Below are 14511 nucleotides of genomic sequence, written 5' to 3' on the forward strand. Positions count from 1 at the left end.
TATAATTTTTTTTGTTTGTTTTTAATCCACAAAAATCAGCAAAATTGAAGAATTTTGAGAATTGCAATTTAAATCGAATCAGCACCCAAAAAAAATTGGGATCTAATCGGGACAAAAGCATATCGTCACAGCCCTACTAAATGCTACACAGCTATAAGTATATAAGTAAGTTCTGCTAAACCTACACCTGGATGGCACTTCTGCAACATGTCATTTATTCATCTTTTTAAATAAAACATGATGAATGCCGTAGCGTTGGATCAGAGAAATGAGGTTTTCCTGACACATATTACTCACAGCTATGTCTTTCCATTTGCTGATGGTTCAGATGAGGGTTCTGAATGCAAAGGAGAGTATCTGAAGTAGCGACAATGGCTCTGATCATGCATGGAACCAGTTAGGTGTCCTAACTGGAACCTCCACAAGGTATCAGAGGCTATAAGCAGGACTAAAATGCACCATTTAATCAGATGAACATTCTGTAAACGTATCTACAGCCTTATGATTTCAGCCTTTAGACAGCAGCTGTATCAATCTTTTACTTTGTTTTCAGTTTGAACCTGAAAAACTGGATTTCTGAAGCCTTACCTGGCCTGACATCTAAGCCACAGTGGCAGTAACATTCCCAGTGGCTGTGAGCCACCAGCATCAACAGAGGAAGGAACATTTTTAGAGCCAGAGGTTTTAAATAAAACACAAGTCGGAGCCATGCAAAGCCACGGCGGAGCTTTCAGACGGGTGCAGAGTGCAGCTATGACAGGACAGGGAAGGACGAGAAGCAGTGAGCAGCACACGGAGCTTGTCACTATCAGTCACCTGGAGCTTCATGGAGCCCAGACACATTGTCATAGAAAGAGGCTCTCTGAAACGTCTGAATGTCTACAGCAACAGAGAGAGAAGACAGGAGGGTGAGGGAGAGAGAGAGAGCAGGCGTGCAAACACAAACACCCATCCTTCATCCCCCCACAGGCACAAATCTTTACTGAGATGTTAGAAACAGAGGACTGAAGAGCAAATGTTAGTTATTCAGCTAAAATATGGCGGTACGAGTACATCATCTAAAAACAAATGTTTTCACAGCTTCTTGTTAGGCGGGTATAATAATAGTTACATCACAGTTTTCCTGAATATAAACAACATCTAGTTTAATATGCAAAATTCAGCGCTGAGATATAAACGTCTCGGATGAGTCTGTGCCATGATCTGTGTAGGATTAATTATTCCAACACAACGTTTGAGGTGGAAACACACAATACACTCCGTAAATACAACTGTTGTGGAAAAAACCTTACAGTATGATATCCATCTTTACAAACACAAAATGACTTTACAGAAGTCATATGTATATATATAAATCCTGCAAAGTCTCTTTGTTTTTGTGGCTTTTTTTTTTTTTTTTAAACCAAGATCCGATACATCGATTCAGTGCAACTCTTAATTTCCTCTACCGATATCAACCAATACTGATATTTTTGGAGCCAGTTGTACCAAACAAATACAAATATCTGGAAAACTATACATGACATCTCTTTTATTTTGTTGTTTTGTATTAGAGAAGATGTGGCTGAAGAGTTTAGATATATAATATGTAAAAGTTGTGTCATTAAAAAAGTAAAAAAAACCTTAAAGATAATGCCGATATCAGATGATAATATTGGAAATCTCTAATAAATATATACAGATGCAACTGACATCTTTAGGAGCTCCAACGGCAGAACAGAAGCAACACTCACCGTCTTTCCAGAGCTCAGCCACAAATCTGTCTGTGGACTGGTGAAGCAGCGTGGCGACGTTGTCGTTCAGAGGATCCATGTTCTTCATCAGCCACTCATCAGCTTTGTAGTCCACCTGCAGACATGCATCCAATCACGACTGTTTTAGTGGACGGAAGAAATGCTCTGACGCCTTTCTGTCAGCTAACATTTTAAACATTTTAAAAATAAATTGGTCTAATTAACCTCGCTGGTTCCTGGTTTTTTCCTGAACCTGTTTGAATTATTTTTTATTATTTACTAAATAAAAGACTGAGGAAATCAGATTAATTCTACATATTTCATTAGGACCACACAGGATTATCTGTAGAGTCTGGACCAGATGACATGAAAGTATTCAGCTAATGGTATCACACAGAGACGGCTCACTGACATGCGTTACAACAAAGTATGTCCGGTGCTTATAGCGAATTACCAAGAAAATCTTTTTTAATCTAAAATGTCCACATCATCTTCAAGAAGTGCACTGGCACCCCAACAGCACACAGGACGTTTCCACAGCAGCAGCAGATGAACTGCAGGTGGAGTTTCTGGAGGAGAAACACAGAGAGGCAGGCGAAACGAGGTGCACTGTTCACCTTGTTTTAGGAGTTGCAGCCGACTCCTAAAAGGAGGCGCAGGCGGGTAATGATCTCAATAAAACCTCCGACACCTGCAGCAGAGGCTGCAAACCCACATGCAGAGGTTGCACCAGGAGATGTACATCACAGTGGCCTAAACAGTGCAAACAGAGATGAATATCTGAACCTTCCTGTAGCTCTTATTACTGCATTTAGTCACGTTTTTCTGCAACCTTTATTTCACCCCCTGTTGACTATTGTTTATTAGGCTATAAATAGTTTAATACTACGCAAACTAATGTTTATATTTTGTATCATGTTGTTTTTTTCTGTTTTATTTATAAAGCCTTATTAGTTATTATTTAAAGCAGGATTATCTGAGCTGTTTACATATAAAGGGAATAAACTGGGCTTTAAACGGCTGCATGCAGATCTGACAGTAGTTACAGATTAGAGGCAGTTCCAGCTTTTAATATAATAAAAGGAAATAAAAATCACATCAAGTGGTCAAATATGAGAATTTTTGGCCATTTGGAGGAAATATCAGGAAATATCTGTTATAATGTGGTTACATAAGGTTTAGGAAACTCACAAGAGAAAAGCAAACCACAGCAAAGCTTTGTTAATATCCCATCATCTCTCTTTTCACTCTCATACCAAAGCAATGGCAGTGTAAAAATCTAAATATTATCTAACTACACTGTCAGAAGATGAGTTTAACCGGCTCTGACCGGCTGCTTCTGCTTGGTTGCCTCACCTGTCTGCAGCCGGCCAGGTGCCAGGTAGGAGCTGCTGTTCCCACTGGCAGTGGTTTGGATGTTCTAGCAGCACCAGATGTGCAGCGCCAGGAACATCCGATGAGTTGTCAGACTTCTAGTTAAACCTCATGAAAGTGCTGCGTGCAAAAGCGACATTACAAGTATGTAAAAGGGCTAAAGTGAGTGCTTTGTGTTATTGCTTTTGACTGGTGGCAGAGTCAGGACCAGTGGAACCATCATGTTCATTGGAACATGATAATGGCTTTTCAGACATCTGACATGCAGCCGAGTGCGGGATAAAGACAGAGCACAAGTGACACTTTCAGTAACCCGAGATGAAGAGCTGCATGTGGGTTTAATCAGAGTCCTGGAAAAGCAAACGCACAATGTTTGCACTTATTTTCCTCTTTGGTATCACTGTCACTCAGGATTTATTTTATGGAATTTAAATAAATCCTGGAGCAGAAACAGGACCCCCCCCCCTATTTGTGGTGCTGAAGATGAAGTCTGCAGATACATGCAGACAAGGAAAAAGAAGAGCCAGGTAAACTATAATTAAACTATGGCTGCGGAGGTGATCTCAGACTTACGACTGACAGGCTCCTTCTCAGGAATGTGGAGGTGGATCATTTTTCTCTTTGGAGAAGCCAGATCTCCTCACAAAGGTGAAAGTTAAGAGCTTCAGAGTTATGTAACCAGCAGGCATCAAAGAGTCTCGCACCAATCTGAACCAGATGTGGCTTCACTGCAGCAGCAGCAGTAGCAGTGCAACAACTGGGCTATTGTTTTTATGCTGTGACCTGGGAAACTACGCCATGACACGAGCTAAGTTTGTACTTCTGAGAAGTGCAAAGAAAAAAAAAAAAGGCATGAAAATTCAAAGAGCTTATTTCTCATTTTATTACATTTTATTATTTTTTAAAAGTTTTTAGTAAAATCATATAATAATTATTCTATTTTTTTAGTTTATATATGAAAATGAACTTTTATTTATTTAAATATTATTTATTTTATCTATTTAAAAAACAAAATAACTTTTTTTTTTCTCATCTCCAAAAAGACTAATAAATCCATTTTCTGCCTTTTTGTCCTTGGGAAACACGTAGAAATGACGTTAAAGAGCCTGAAGAGCGTACCCTTCCTGCGTAGTGGATGATGCAGAAGTCAGCTTTGTCCTTGAGTTGCCGTGGTTTCTGAAACTTGGAGTGCGTGCCCTGCTCCTGCAGAACTTTGTCTACGAACGTCTTGTCCGTGGCCTTGGGAAACCAGCACTCCTCGTCCAGCAAAGCCAGGATTCCAGGTGGATTATTCTGAGGAGACATATCGTGTCAGAAGCAGGACGTTCACAAAGGAGACGAGCAGAGGGATGTACGGACGGAGGACCACTGACCGGCCTCTCGATGAGGTCGATGCAGGGCTGGAGGTCCAGGCCGAAGTCGATGAAGCTCCACTCGATGCCCTCCCTCTGGTACTCCTCTTGCTCCAGGATGAACATGGTGTGGTTGAAGAGCTGCTGCAGCTTCTCGTTGGTGTAGTTGATGCAAAGCTGCTCAAATGAGTTCAGCTGGAAGGAAAGTGAAAAGCAAAGTCTGGCAGTTGTCAAATCTGAGCCTAAATGCAAACATATTGATGTCATAAATAACAAAAAAGTACTTTTAGACAAGCTGGATTATTTTCAGATCTTTACAGACACGTGAAAGATGGGAAAATCGTTTCTGATGAAGCATTATCACCTCAAAAATCTCAAAGCCGGCGATATCCAGGATGCCAATGAACGAGGCCCCCTGGCGCTTGGTCCTGTCCAGGGCCTTGTTGATGCGGTGGACCAGCCAGCGGAACAGCCGCTCGTATGTGGCCTTGGCCAGGGCTTCCACTGCAAAATCCGCCTGCGGTAAAACAAAGAGCAAGTCCTGATGAATAACCTTGAGAGATAACGGGGCAATTACACAGAATGAAACCACCGCGATGCTGTTTTACAGTTACAGCGAATCAGATTTGTCTCGAAGACGTCAGACTGCAAATCAGCCAAGCTGCTGGGAATGACCTGTCCAAACATGTGCTGTGGATTTTATGTATTGTCTAAACAGAAAGACCAGACTAAACGTGAACTTTCGCAGGTTAAACTGCTGAGAAAATGACTGCAGATATAATTAATTTGAGAGACTGAAACAATAACATCTAATTTGACAGGTTTTCAGTGTTGTGGGGTTCCCAGGTTCTGGTGGCAGGTGGCGACTTTAGCTGTTTTAGCTCCTTCTGATGAACATATAACATGAAATAAACATATTAATATCAGTTTTAGAAAATATTGAAGGATATTTTTACTATTATTTTTTGTCTTTTTCAGACTTAATCCATGAACTAAACACACTTTTAAAACACCTTGAGATGATGTAGGACTAGTAAAGCTAAATGGAGCTGAATTAAAACAAACATCGAGTCGACGCCGCACCTGCTCTTTAGTCTGCGCCTTCTGCACATAGTCCCGCCCCACTTTGATCCTGGGGGTGAGGATGGCTCGGGTGAACTCCATCACATTCATTCCAAGCAGGTGGCAGAGTTTCTGTGCAGCTGAAGGAAGGAGAAAACACGAAGCACTCAGACGACTGAACAGGTATGATTTCACTAGTAGAGAGAATTACATCAGTTGTTACAGCACATATACACTTATAGTGTCACACAGGGCTTCCATACAGCGTCCTGCCAGTTGACTTTAACACAAACACATTGTGGGACTGACTATTAGCCCTTCAGACACACTGCAGAACTTTTGTCATTTTCCCGTCACGCGCCCCCGATCAACGGCTAATCCATCCATCTCGCATCCTACCTGACCTGTTAGCTCTCTCCAGCCAGCAAAAGACAATCTTTAATCTTCTTGAGTTTCTTTGATGAATCAGCGACGTTGCGTGTTCAAAAGTTCCTTATTATACCGTGAAGTGAAACTCTGATGGAACGTCCACGTCGCGTCCCGGATGTAACACTTGTATAGTGTCGGTTTTTCAGCCTTGAGATGCTGCTGGGCAGCAACAGGACTAGAGATGCCCATGATAGATGTCACTGTGTCATAAAACAAGTCCAGGATGTTTTAAGGTCAGAAAGTTATGTGATGTGTCTTTAATGGGAGGAATGCTCATTAGGTTAAAGTCTGTGCAAGTAGCAACTTTTAAAACTTTAGTACTTAATAATAAATTATTTTCTGTTTAAAACTGAGCCTCTCTGCTTTAAACAGACTTCTTATCCGGAACAAGCAGCTGAAGAGCCTAAACTCTAAATTAATAATAAACAAACGGCAGTGTGTTTACAAAAGGGCAAAGTATCAGACATCCTTCCACTTAAATAACTACCCAATAACAGTATGACTAGAAAAACCCTTTGTTGTGCCACGATGGTGGAACGACCTGCCCAACTCTGTCCACTCTGCAGAGTCCATGTCTACTTTTAAGAGCAAGCTGAAGACTCAGCTCTTCAAGAAGCACTTCAACACTTAGTTTAGCTATATTTGTTGGAAAGTTGGAGAACTTAGCCCAGTTCTTTGCAACACATTATGGTATTAATTCATTGTATTATAACATAGCTGATATTATGGGGTGGGGAGGGAGTGAACAAAAAAAAAAAGAAGCCTGTAACACTTCATGGAACGATCTGCGTCCAACTGGACAGTCCACCAGCATCTTCCTACGATGTCCTCTACTGTTTGATTTCCTGCTTGTGTTGTTCTCACTCAGGTTGCTTTGGATAAAAACATCTGATAAATGACTGTAGAATAGAATAGAATAGAATAGAATAGAATAGAATAGAATAGAATAAAAACATTCTGAGAGCTCAAACCTTCATCAAGCACAATGTTAAAAGAATCCTTTAATGAATTCCAGGATCCAAACGGTGATCCGGATCACCACCAAAATTAAATCACTTCTTCCTTTTCACATTTCTAACAACTCCTGAAAATTTAATGAAAATCCGTCCATAACTTTTTGAGTTATCTTGAACACAAACAAACAGACAAACAAACAATCAGATGAATGGCGGTAAAAACATGACCTCCATGGCGGAGGGAAACCAGATTACGTTTATTATTTCATTTAATTTTACATTATATCTCCTATTTTTCAAAGCTCTGCTGACTATTTGCTAGAAGTTTGTAACACAAGTTCATGACCTCCCCCACCGGCTGCAGATCCCGGCTGGTCTGAGACCTCACAAAGGATTTCTCATCCTGAACTCCTCCAGCACTAAAAGCAATGCGTTAAATGAGACAGCTAATCTAATATTACCAGCTATGAAATGCATTAAACCTTCGCCTCATGCTGACAGCTTAATGCCAAGAATGTAGCTGGGATTTGAGGAGCATCTGGTGGTGCAGACATGATCCAAACATTACAAGCATTCCTATATAAAGACACACATAATATGTCTTCTGCATAACCATGTTTCATATGAAGCACATGTGGAGGATAACGTCGGCGTGCAACACGCGGAGGCTGTTTTCTATTAGCAGGAAGGTCACAGATGCTGAGTGTTTACCTGTGTTCTCAGGCATGGAGGCTTGGTCCGTGTTTCTCTCCTTTTTGAAGACGACGTTGCCAAACTGGAGCACGGCAGAGACCACCTTCAACATGCCTGGCAAAGATGGGACAAGATGAAAGTTTAGTGCTCCCCAGAGGGAGGGGGGAGGGGCGCTAAGGTCATGCCAACACATAAAACAGGAAGAAGAAAAACAAGCGTTTTAATGAGAAAGAGGAGAGTTGCTTTGTTTCAGGGCACATCTGGAAGTTGAACTCACAGACTATCTCATCGTGGGAGAAACCCATGATGTGCATAGCCTCCATCGTCTCCTGGAAGTTCTCCTTGTCCTGCTGACCCGGGATGGGAATGTTGCCATTGGACAGGAAGCGGTAGTTGTTGAAACCCTCGAGGAGGAGGTCAGCTTCAGGAGGACATAAAGATGCTTTTTACGGATAATTAATTATCCCAAGGCATTTTTATCAGCACTGTCCATCAAAACCATATAAACTGTAAAACAACATAACTTATAAAAAATAATCTGAATGCGGTTTTAAGGAACTGGGAAACTGATCCTTACAAGCTAAATAAAGGGATTTTGTCTAGAAAACCCTTCCCAAAGCATCCAAATCAGTGAAAAACAGAAAGATAAACTATGATTTAATTCACAGAACATTAGAAGCTGAACATGAAGCTGGGTTTCTGTTCCAGAAACACAGCCTGCTTGTCTTGCCAGGCAAGAAGAAAACAGGTTTTCTTTTATGCCACTGCGGGGTTATGAGAATATTCTTTACTGGTAAGTCTTGCCTACACACTGATTCATGGAGCCCTGAGGCTCATTACTAACTCAACATCCCTCACACAACATTAAACTCTGCACCAGTTAGTACACCAAGAAAGGACAGAATATACAGCAAGGAGCCTCCTGACAGTAAGGAGGCTGGTTCACTGTCAAATCTTTCTGTATAAAACAATATTAGGTCATCTTCCATCTGTACCTTCTCCAGTCTGTTTAAAATATCACAAATGAAGACAGAATCGAGTAAAAGGGCTTTTAGTTACTCTGCACCCTCCTCAAAACGACCTGAAGCTGACTCAGTTTACAGGGTACACCCTGGACAGGTCGCGGGTCCATCACTAAGAGACAAGGGACAATTTAGAGTAGAGAGGCACTGATACTGATACCAGTATCGATATCGGCTCAATATCATGTGTGTGTACTCGTACTTGGTAATAATAAAAGTGTACCGATACCACAACCGATACCCGATACCACACTAGTCAAGCCAGCACAGATATGTTTGATGACATGCTTCAGATGTGTTTTAAAAGAAATAAATGCCTTGAATGTTAAAATGTGACATTTTTTGTGACACTAAACTCACCACATGCAAAGGGGGGCATGAGGACAGAGAAGGAGGGAATCCCAGACCAATGGTCTATCGCCCCCTCGCTCACAGAGGACGCCCCCCCCCCCCGGACATGTCGAAGTACCCCCTTGTCCACACACCAACACTCCCACACACACCCGCCATTGTCGCAACACACACACACACACACATTCAGCACACCCCCAAAACCATCCTCCACACTCCCACATCGCATCCAAACCTCCAACACCCAAACAACCCCTCACCCCCCAAGCCCCCACCCCTCCCCACACCCCACCACATCCTCCATCTTGATCCCATCCCCCCAATCCACCGCATCTCCACCCACCCACAGACACACTACCAACCCGCCACACACATGCACCTCTCCAATCCCCCATACATACACCCCTGCCCCCCACACACAGACCACCACACTCCCTCACACACACATACCCAAGCATCATCCCACCTCCCCACACACACCCACTCACCCCCCTGCATGCATGCACCACCACACTCCCCACACTTCTTTTCACATTTCCAACAACTCCTGAAAATTTCAATAAAATCCATCCATAACTTTTTGACTTATCTTGAACACAACCAGATAAACGTCGGTAAAAACATCACCTCCGTGGCGGAGGTCCTCACGCAAGGAGCAAAACCAGAGGGGGAGGAGCCAAGACAGGGCGCCACTTTCACATCTTGCTAGCCCCCAACATTACCTACCCCAGCTTTAAGCGACATGTAAATCCACCAGTTTGCAGAGGAAACATGTTGTAATAGTTGCTCCTGACTGTTCACTAAACATCTTCTGCATCATCCTGAAACAATGTGCTGCTGAGATCAGTTAAAAGCATACCAGATACAGTTTTCCTGCACTGCTTTTAATTCAAACCAGCTCTTTATCAACCAGGCACATAAAGGAAACGCCGCTGTCGTTGCTTCTTTTGTTCAACCTGTTCACGTCTCAGAAACTCACTTCGAAGATGCTCTCCAGCCCCCGCCAGCAGTCGGTAGAAGACGTGGAAGGTCCTCTCATCTTTTGCCTGCCTGATGGCCCTCGACTTCTCCAGGAGATCTGAAAGCACGAGTTAAGGGCCGGTGGGGGGAAATGGAACTGTCATCTTATGAAAAACAAAAAAGACGATCAAGAAACAACAGATTAAAAAACAAAACAAAAAACAACATGCATTAAAAAAACATGATTATAAAAAAACCCCAACAGTTTGATTAATGTTTAATCAAATCTGAAACATTTCTACAAAAAACAAGAAAGTTTTCCGGTTCTTTTCCTCACCAGGAATAATGAGCTTTAACAAAAATGAGGAATAACAAAGAAAGCTTTGTTTCTTTCCAGTTCATTGCCCTCGAGCTGCGTGTGGGGAACATGCAGAATGGGAGCTGCATTCTTGTGGTAAAACATAAGCCGTGGCGAGTCGCACAACCGTCCCACTGCTCTCTAAACTCAGTCTGCACTCTATGGTTCAGCCCTCCTCCAGTTCACCCGTCTGCTCCTACGCTCGACCTCGGCAACAAGGATACATGTTTCAATGTTGGCCCCGACGATGTAGCCTGTGACGTCAAAGTTGATTCTGATGAACTTCCCCTGCAGGAAACAACAAACACATTTAGGCTAAATTAAAAAAACCAAAAAAAAAAACAAAAGCAGATCTTAAACTTGAGCTCAACCTGTAAAGCTGCTCTCTTGTATGTGTGTGTGTGTGTGTGTGTGTGTGTGTGTGCAGCTATCTATTCTCCCCTCCTTTTTGACACAGCTGCATTTTACATAGCACCTTGTTGCTTCTTGCAGATGACAGAAATGCAGAAAGGAACAAAATGCCTTTAAAAGGAAGTGCCGGGTTAACAGGTCAGGAAGAATCTGAGGCATGTCTGTGGTTTCCTGACGGTGAAAATGTGTAAGTGTGTGGGAATACGTGCGCTCCATCTGTCTGCCAGGACCCACTGCTGCTCATTTCAAACAGCAGTGATTCGTGAGGACCTGAACGGCACGGCGCTTAATCACTGCCACATGGCTGACTCAGTCACTGAGAAATTTAAAGAGCTTGAAATGGTTGTGATCAGTGTAACACATCACAACACGGCCAGAGGTCATATTAGAGCAATGGATTATTTTTCTTATTACTTATTTTATATTCCACCATCACCATGTACGTATGTACATTGTGTGAGGTTGTTTTCATATATATATATATATATATATGTGTGTGTGTGTGTGTGTGTGTATGTGTGTGTACATATACATACATACATACATACATATTTATTTATATATATATATATATATATATATATATATATATATATATATGTATATATACATATATATATGTACACACACATATATATATACATATATATATATATATATATATATATACATATACATACATATATATACATATATATATATATATATATATATATATATATATATATACATATACATACATATATATACATATATATATATATATATGTATGTATGTATATATTTGCATGTTCATTTTTTCTGTCTGTTTTCTGCACTATACTGTGTAAGAGCTGCTGTAACTTGTGAATTTCTCCACTGTGAGATTGAATAAAGTCAAAGTCTCAATACATTCTAAGGTTATGTAATAAAATAGCACACACTAACCATGTTGCAACACTATTTCTGTGGTGAGATTGAAGTGAACAGTAGCATAGCTTTCACTCTGTTACAGTAGAATTTAAAAAGGGAAAACTAGGAGCTATTGGTTGGTCTAAGTGTAACTAAATCCACCTTCTAAACCCTCAAATGTGCACAAATTGACATGTTTTATTAAAAACCAACACCAAAATAACACATCGTGGTCTTGAAAGAGTTATGAAGCAGAATATTTCCTGGCGCAGAGCAGTAACTTCCTGCAGGATGCATGGCTAGGAATTAAAATACGGGGAATTGATTTGTAAGCTTAAGAAGCTCCAGAAACACGTTTTTTAGTTGATCTTTTTGTTAATCTGCAAAGCTGTTAAAGCGACTGCAGAGTCATTCACATAAACAAACAAAAAAACAGATTTAAAAATTATTATTTACATGCAAAACATGAAGATACATTAAATCATTTTACACTTTACATATTTTCTATCTAAGTCAATGCAAACTAAAGGTATTGTTTTGACTGACTAAGAATAAAAATCTGCTGCAGAGTTGGGGCAATACATATTAATTTATATACATAGGGTAAATCAAAAGACAATCATTTAAATGGAGAATGTAAACTCACAAAGCGAGATGAGTTGTCATTTTTCACTGTCTTGGCGTTGCCAAATGATTCAAGGATGGGGTTGGCTTGCAGGAGCTGGCGCTCCAACTCGCCCTGTGGGAAAAAACAATGGAAGAAGCTGTCAAACATTTACAACTCCTGTACACAACTGCATCTCTTCCTATCATTACCTTTGATTAACTTATTTATTTTCTTAAAACATACACAAGCGGGGAAAGCAAAATCAATTATTCACAACAACAGAAAGAGGAAAACGAAGCCAAGTCAGAGTGTTAGGCCCATCTTTCAGACAGACAGCTATTCATCATGGCTCTGCTGGCTTTGCTTGAGTCGACTGCAGTACAACGTGATTTTTGTCAGGGGAACTCGATAAGTTTGAGGGGCCAAGACAACCAAACGGTTTGATAGAGCTTGTGAAAACGCAAAAGCACTAAAGTGAGTGTGTTCTGCCACATGGTGAGGGGGTTTTCAGCTTGGACTGATGAGAGAGAGCATTCTTCTGGTCTGCACATTCCTCTGGCTGTGATCGAATACCATATATGGTGTGTCCGAAAGGTGTGCCACCAGGATGGACGGAAACCTAAAACCCTGAGCTGATGGGCAGATGAAGCATCCTGCCTCCTGAAACCTTTAGATTCTGCAACACATGACACGATTTCCTCTAACCGGGACACGGGGAGCACAAAAACAGTCCTGACTGGCCCCTCAGTTCAGAGGGAACGCGGGCAGAGTTAGCCAGCTTCTAATGCAGGGGTGTCACAAGTCAGTCCTGGAGCGCCGCTATCCTGCAGGTTTCTGATGTATCCCTGTTCCAACACAACCGGATTACACTGAATTGCTCAAGCAGCCAATTAAGTTCTTCATAGTGACAGATTTATAAGAGTCAGGTGTGTTCAAGCAGGGATGCATGGAAAACCGGACCGGAGCTGGACACCCTTGATCTAATGACTTAGACTTACCCAGTTACTACGGCAACAACACATCATCAGTAGGATAAACCTGTCTAACAACAGCCTCTGTGAAATTTATTGTCACACAGAAAAGCAGAAAAATAACACAGACATACTGAGATTAAGATTAGCCTGAAGGTGAAGGCATACTTCCCATGAATAAACCACCAACAGTGCAACTACTGACTGTTTGGACCCTTGCTATGCTTCTCCTCTATTTTCCTGGTTCCAAAGAATACTTTAAAGAAAAAAGGCCCAATCCAAAAAACTTTAGATTACAGCAGATTAGAGCAGGGAAAGTCGAATAAACAATGAAAATCCAAGGTTGATGAGTATTCAGCAGCTAAACTGAAGAAGCATCCTGGGATATCTCCAGAAAAAATTAATTTTTGTATGAAAAAAACATAAATAAAATAGTGAAAATAGTTGAATACCTGCAACAACAACTTGACCAGTACAACTAAATGTGGAGACAAAGTTCAGAACAAGAGCTTAGTAAGAATACTGAGCTCTAAATAGTTTCATTTAGCTCCTCAGACATATAGCTGAAGGATATAAACACTGTATGCAGGACCGTTGTGCAACAGGTTCGGTCCTTGTGCAGCCCGCTGTGTCTAAAAGCGTCGCTGCTTAAATGCAGAGAAAAAAAAAAAAGAATTAGTAAAACAAAGCAGTTCATTCTCAGCGATATCCCTCACACAGTAACGGCATGCCTGCGTGAACGCCGTTCCCAGCTGACACACTCAAAGAGACGATTCTGAAAGTCAGGTCCTTTCTAGTCAGCTTTAAGTCATTGCCACCTCCTTCCCATCGCCTCCCCTGCACCACACCTTTCTGCCTCAATCCCCTACATTCCTCTGGCCCGTGCCCAGAGGCAGCTGCAGAGGAGAAGCGGCGGCATTAAGGAGGTCAGTGTGGATGGTGTGCTCCGTGGCAGCTGCCAACTCTCAGCTGCTGAAACACAGCGTGTCAAACAGGCATCTGTGTGCTGAAGTTTCAGATGATAGGACTCATAAGACTCCCTCAGCTTCTTGCAGTGATTAAATCAGCAGATGACAGAGAAACATCAGGTACTGATTTGGAGAAAAAAAAAGAAAAAGTAGCCGGATGCGGAAAGCCAGAAAAAGTTCATTTAGTGCCGAAACCAAGAAAAAGACGGAGTTGTGCCAGAAGAGGCTGAGTGGTTTTCTGGGACCAAACACGGTCAATTCGTATCAGAAAATCCACATGAGATTATCTGAAATTCTCTTTAAAAACTACAAACATGCATCTAAAGTTTATCACTGATGGGCAAAAACATGCAAAGACTGGTTTTTAAACGTT

General features: G+C 41.5%; 1 protein-coding gene across 4 annotated transcripts in view; it reads right to left on the minus strand.

The window, feature by feature from the left end:
* LOC306765907 (myosin-10) overlaps nt 1-14511 on the minus strand; it is a 76122-nt gene that overhangs the window by 23325 nt on the left and 38286 nt on the right. For 2 of the 4 annotated variants that reach the window (XM_079253443.1, XM_079253442.1), the window contains 11 exons: nt 12239-12331; nt 10515-10578; nt 9952-10050; nt 7877-8020; nt 7618-7713; nt 5543-5661; nt 4824-4976; nt 4481-4654; nt 4227-4400; nt 1734-1848; nt 817-879 (listed from right to left, as the gene is read on the minus strand). In XM_079253443.1, the coding sequence (XP_079109569.1) occupies nt 817-879; nt 1734-1848; nt 4227-4400; nt 4481-4654; nt 4824-4976; nt 5543-5661; nt 7618-7713; nt 7877-8020; nt 9952-10050; nt 10515-10578; nt 12239-12331 (1294 nt within the window). The remainder of the gene's footprint in view (nt 1-816; nt 880-1733; nt 1849-4226; nt 4401-4480; nt 4655-4823; nt 4977-5542; nt 5662-7617; nt 7714-7876; nt 8021-9951; nt 10051-10514; nt 10579-12238; nt 12332-14511) is intronic. The other 2 variants (XM_079253445.1, XM_079253444.1) reach the window with 1 other exon arrangement.

The sequence above is a fragment of the Telmatherina bonti genome, assembly GCF_933228915.1.
Source record: "Telmatherina bonti genome assembly, chromosome: 14".
Classification (NCBI taxonomy): Eukaryota; Metazoa; Chordata; class Actinopteri; order Atheriniformes; family Telmatherinidae; genus Telmatherina; species Telmatherina bonti.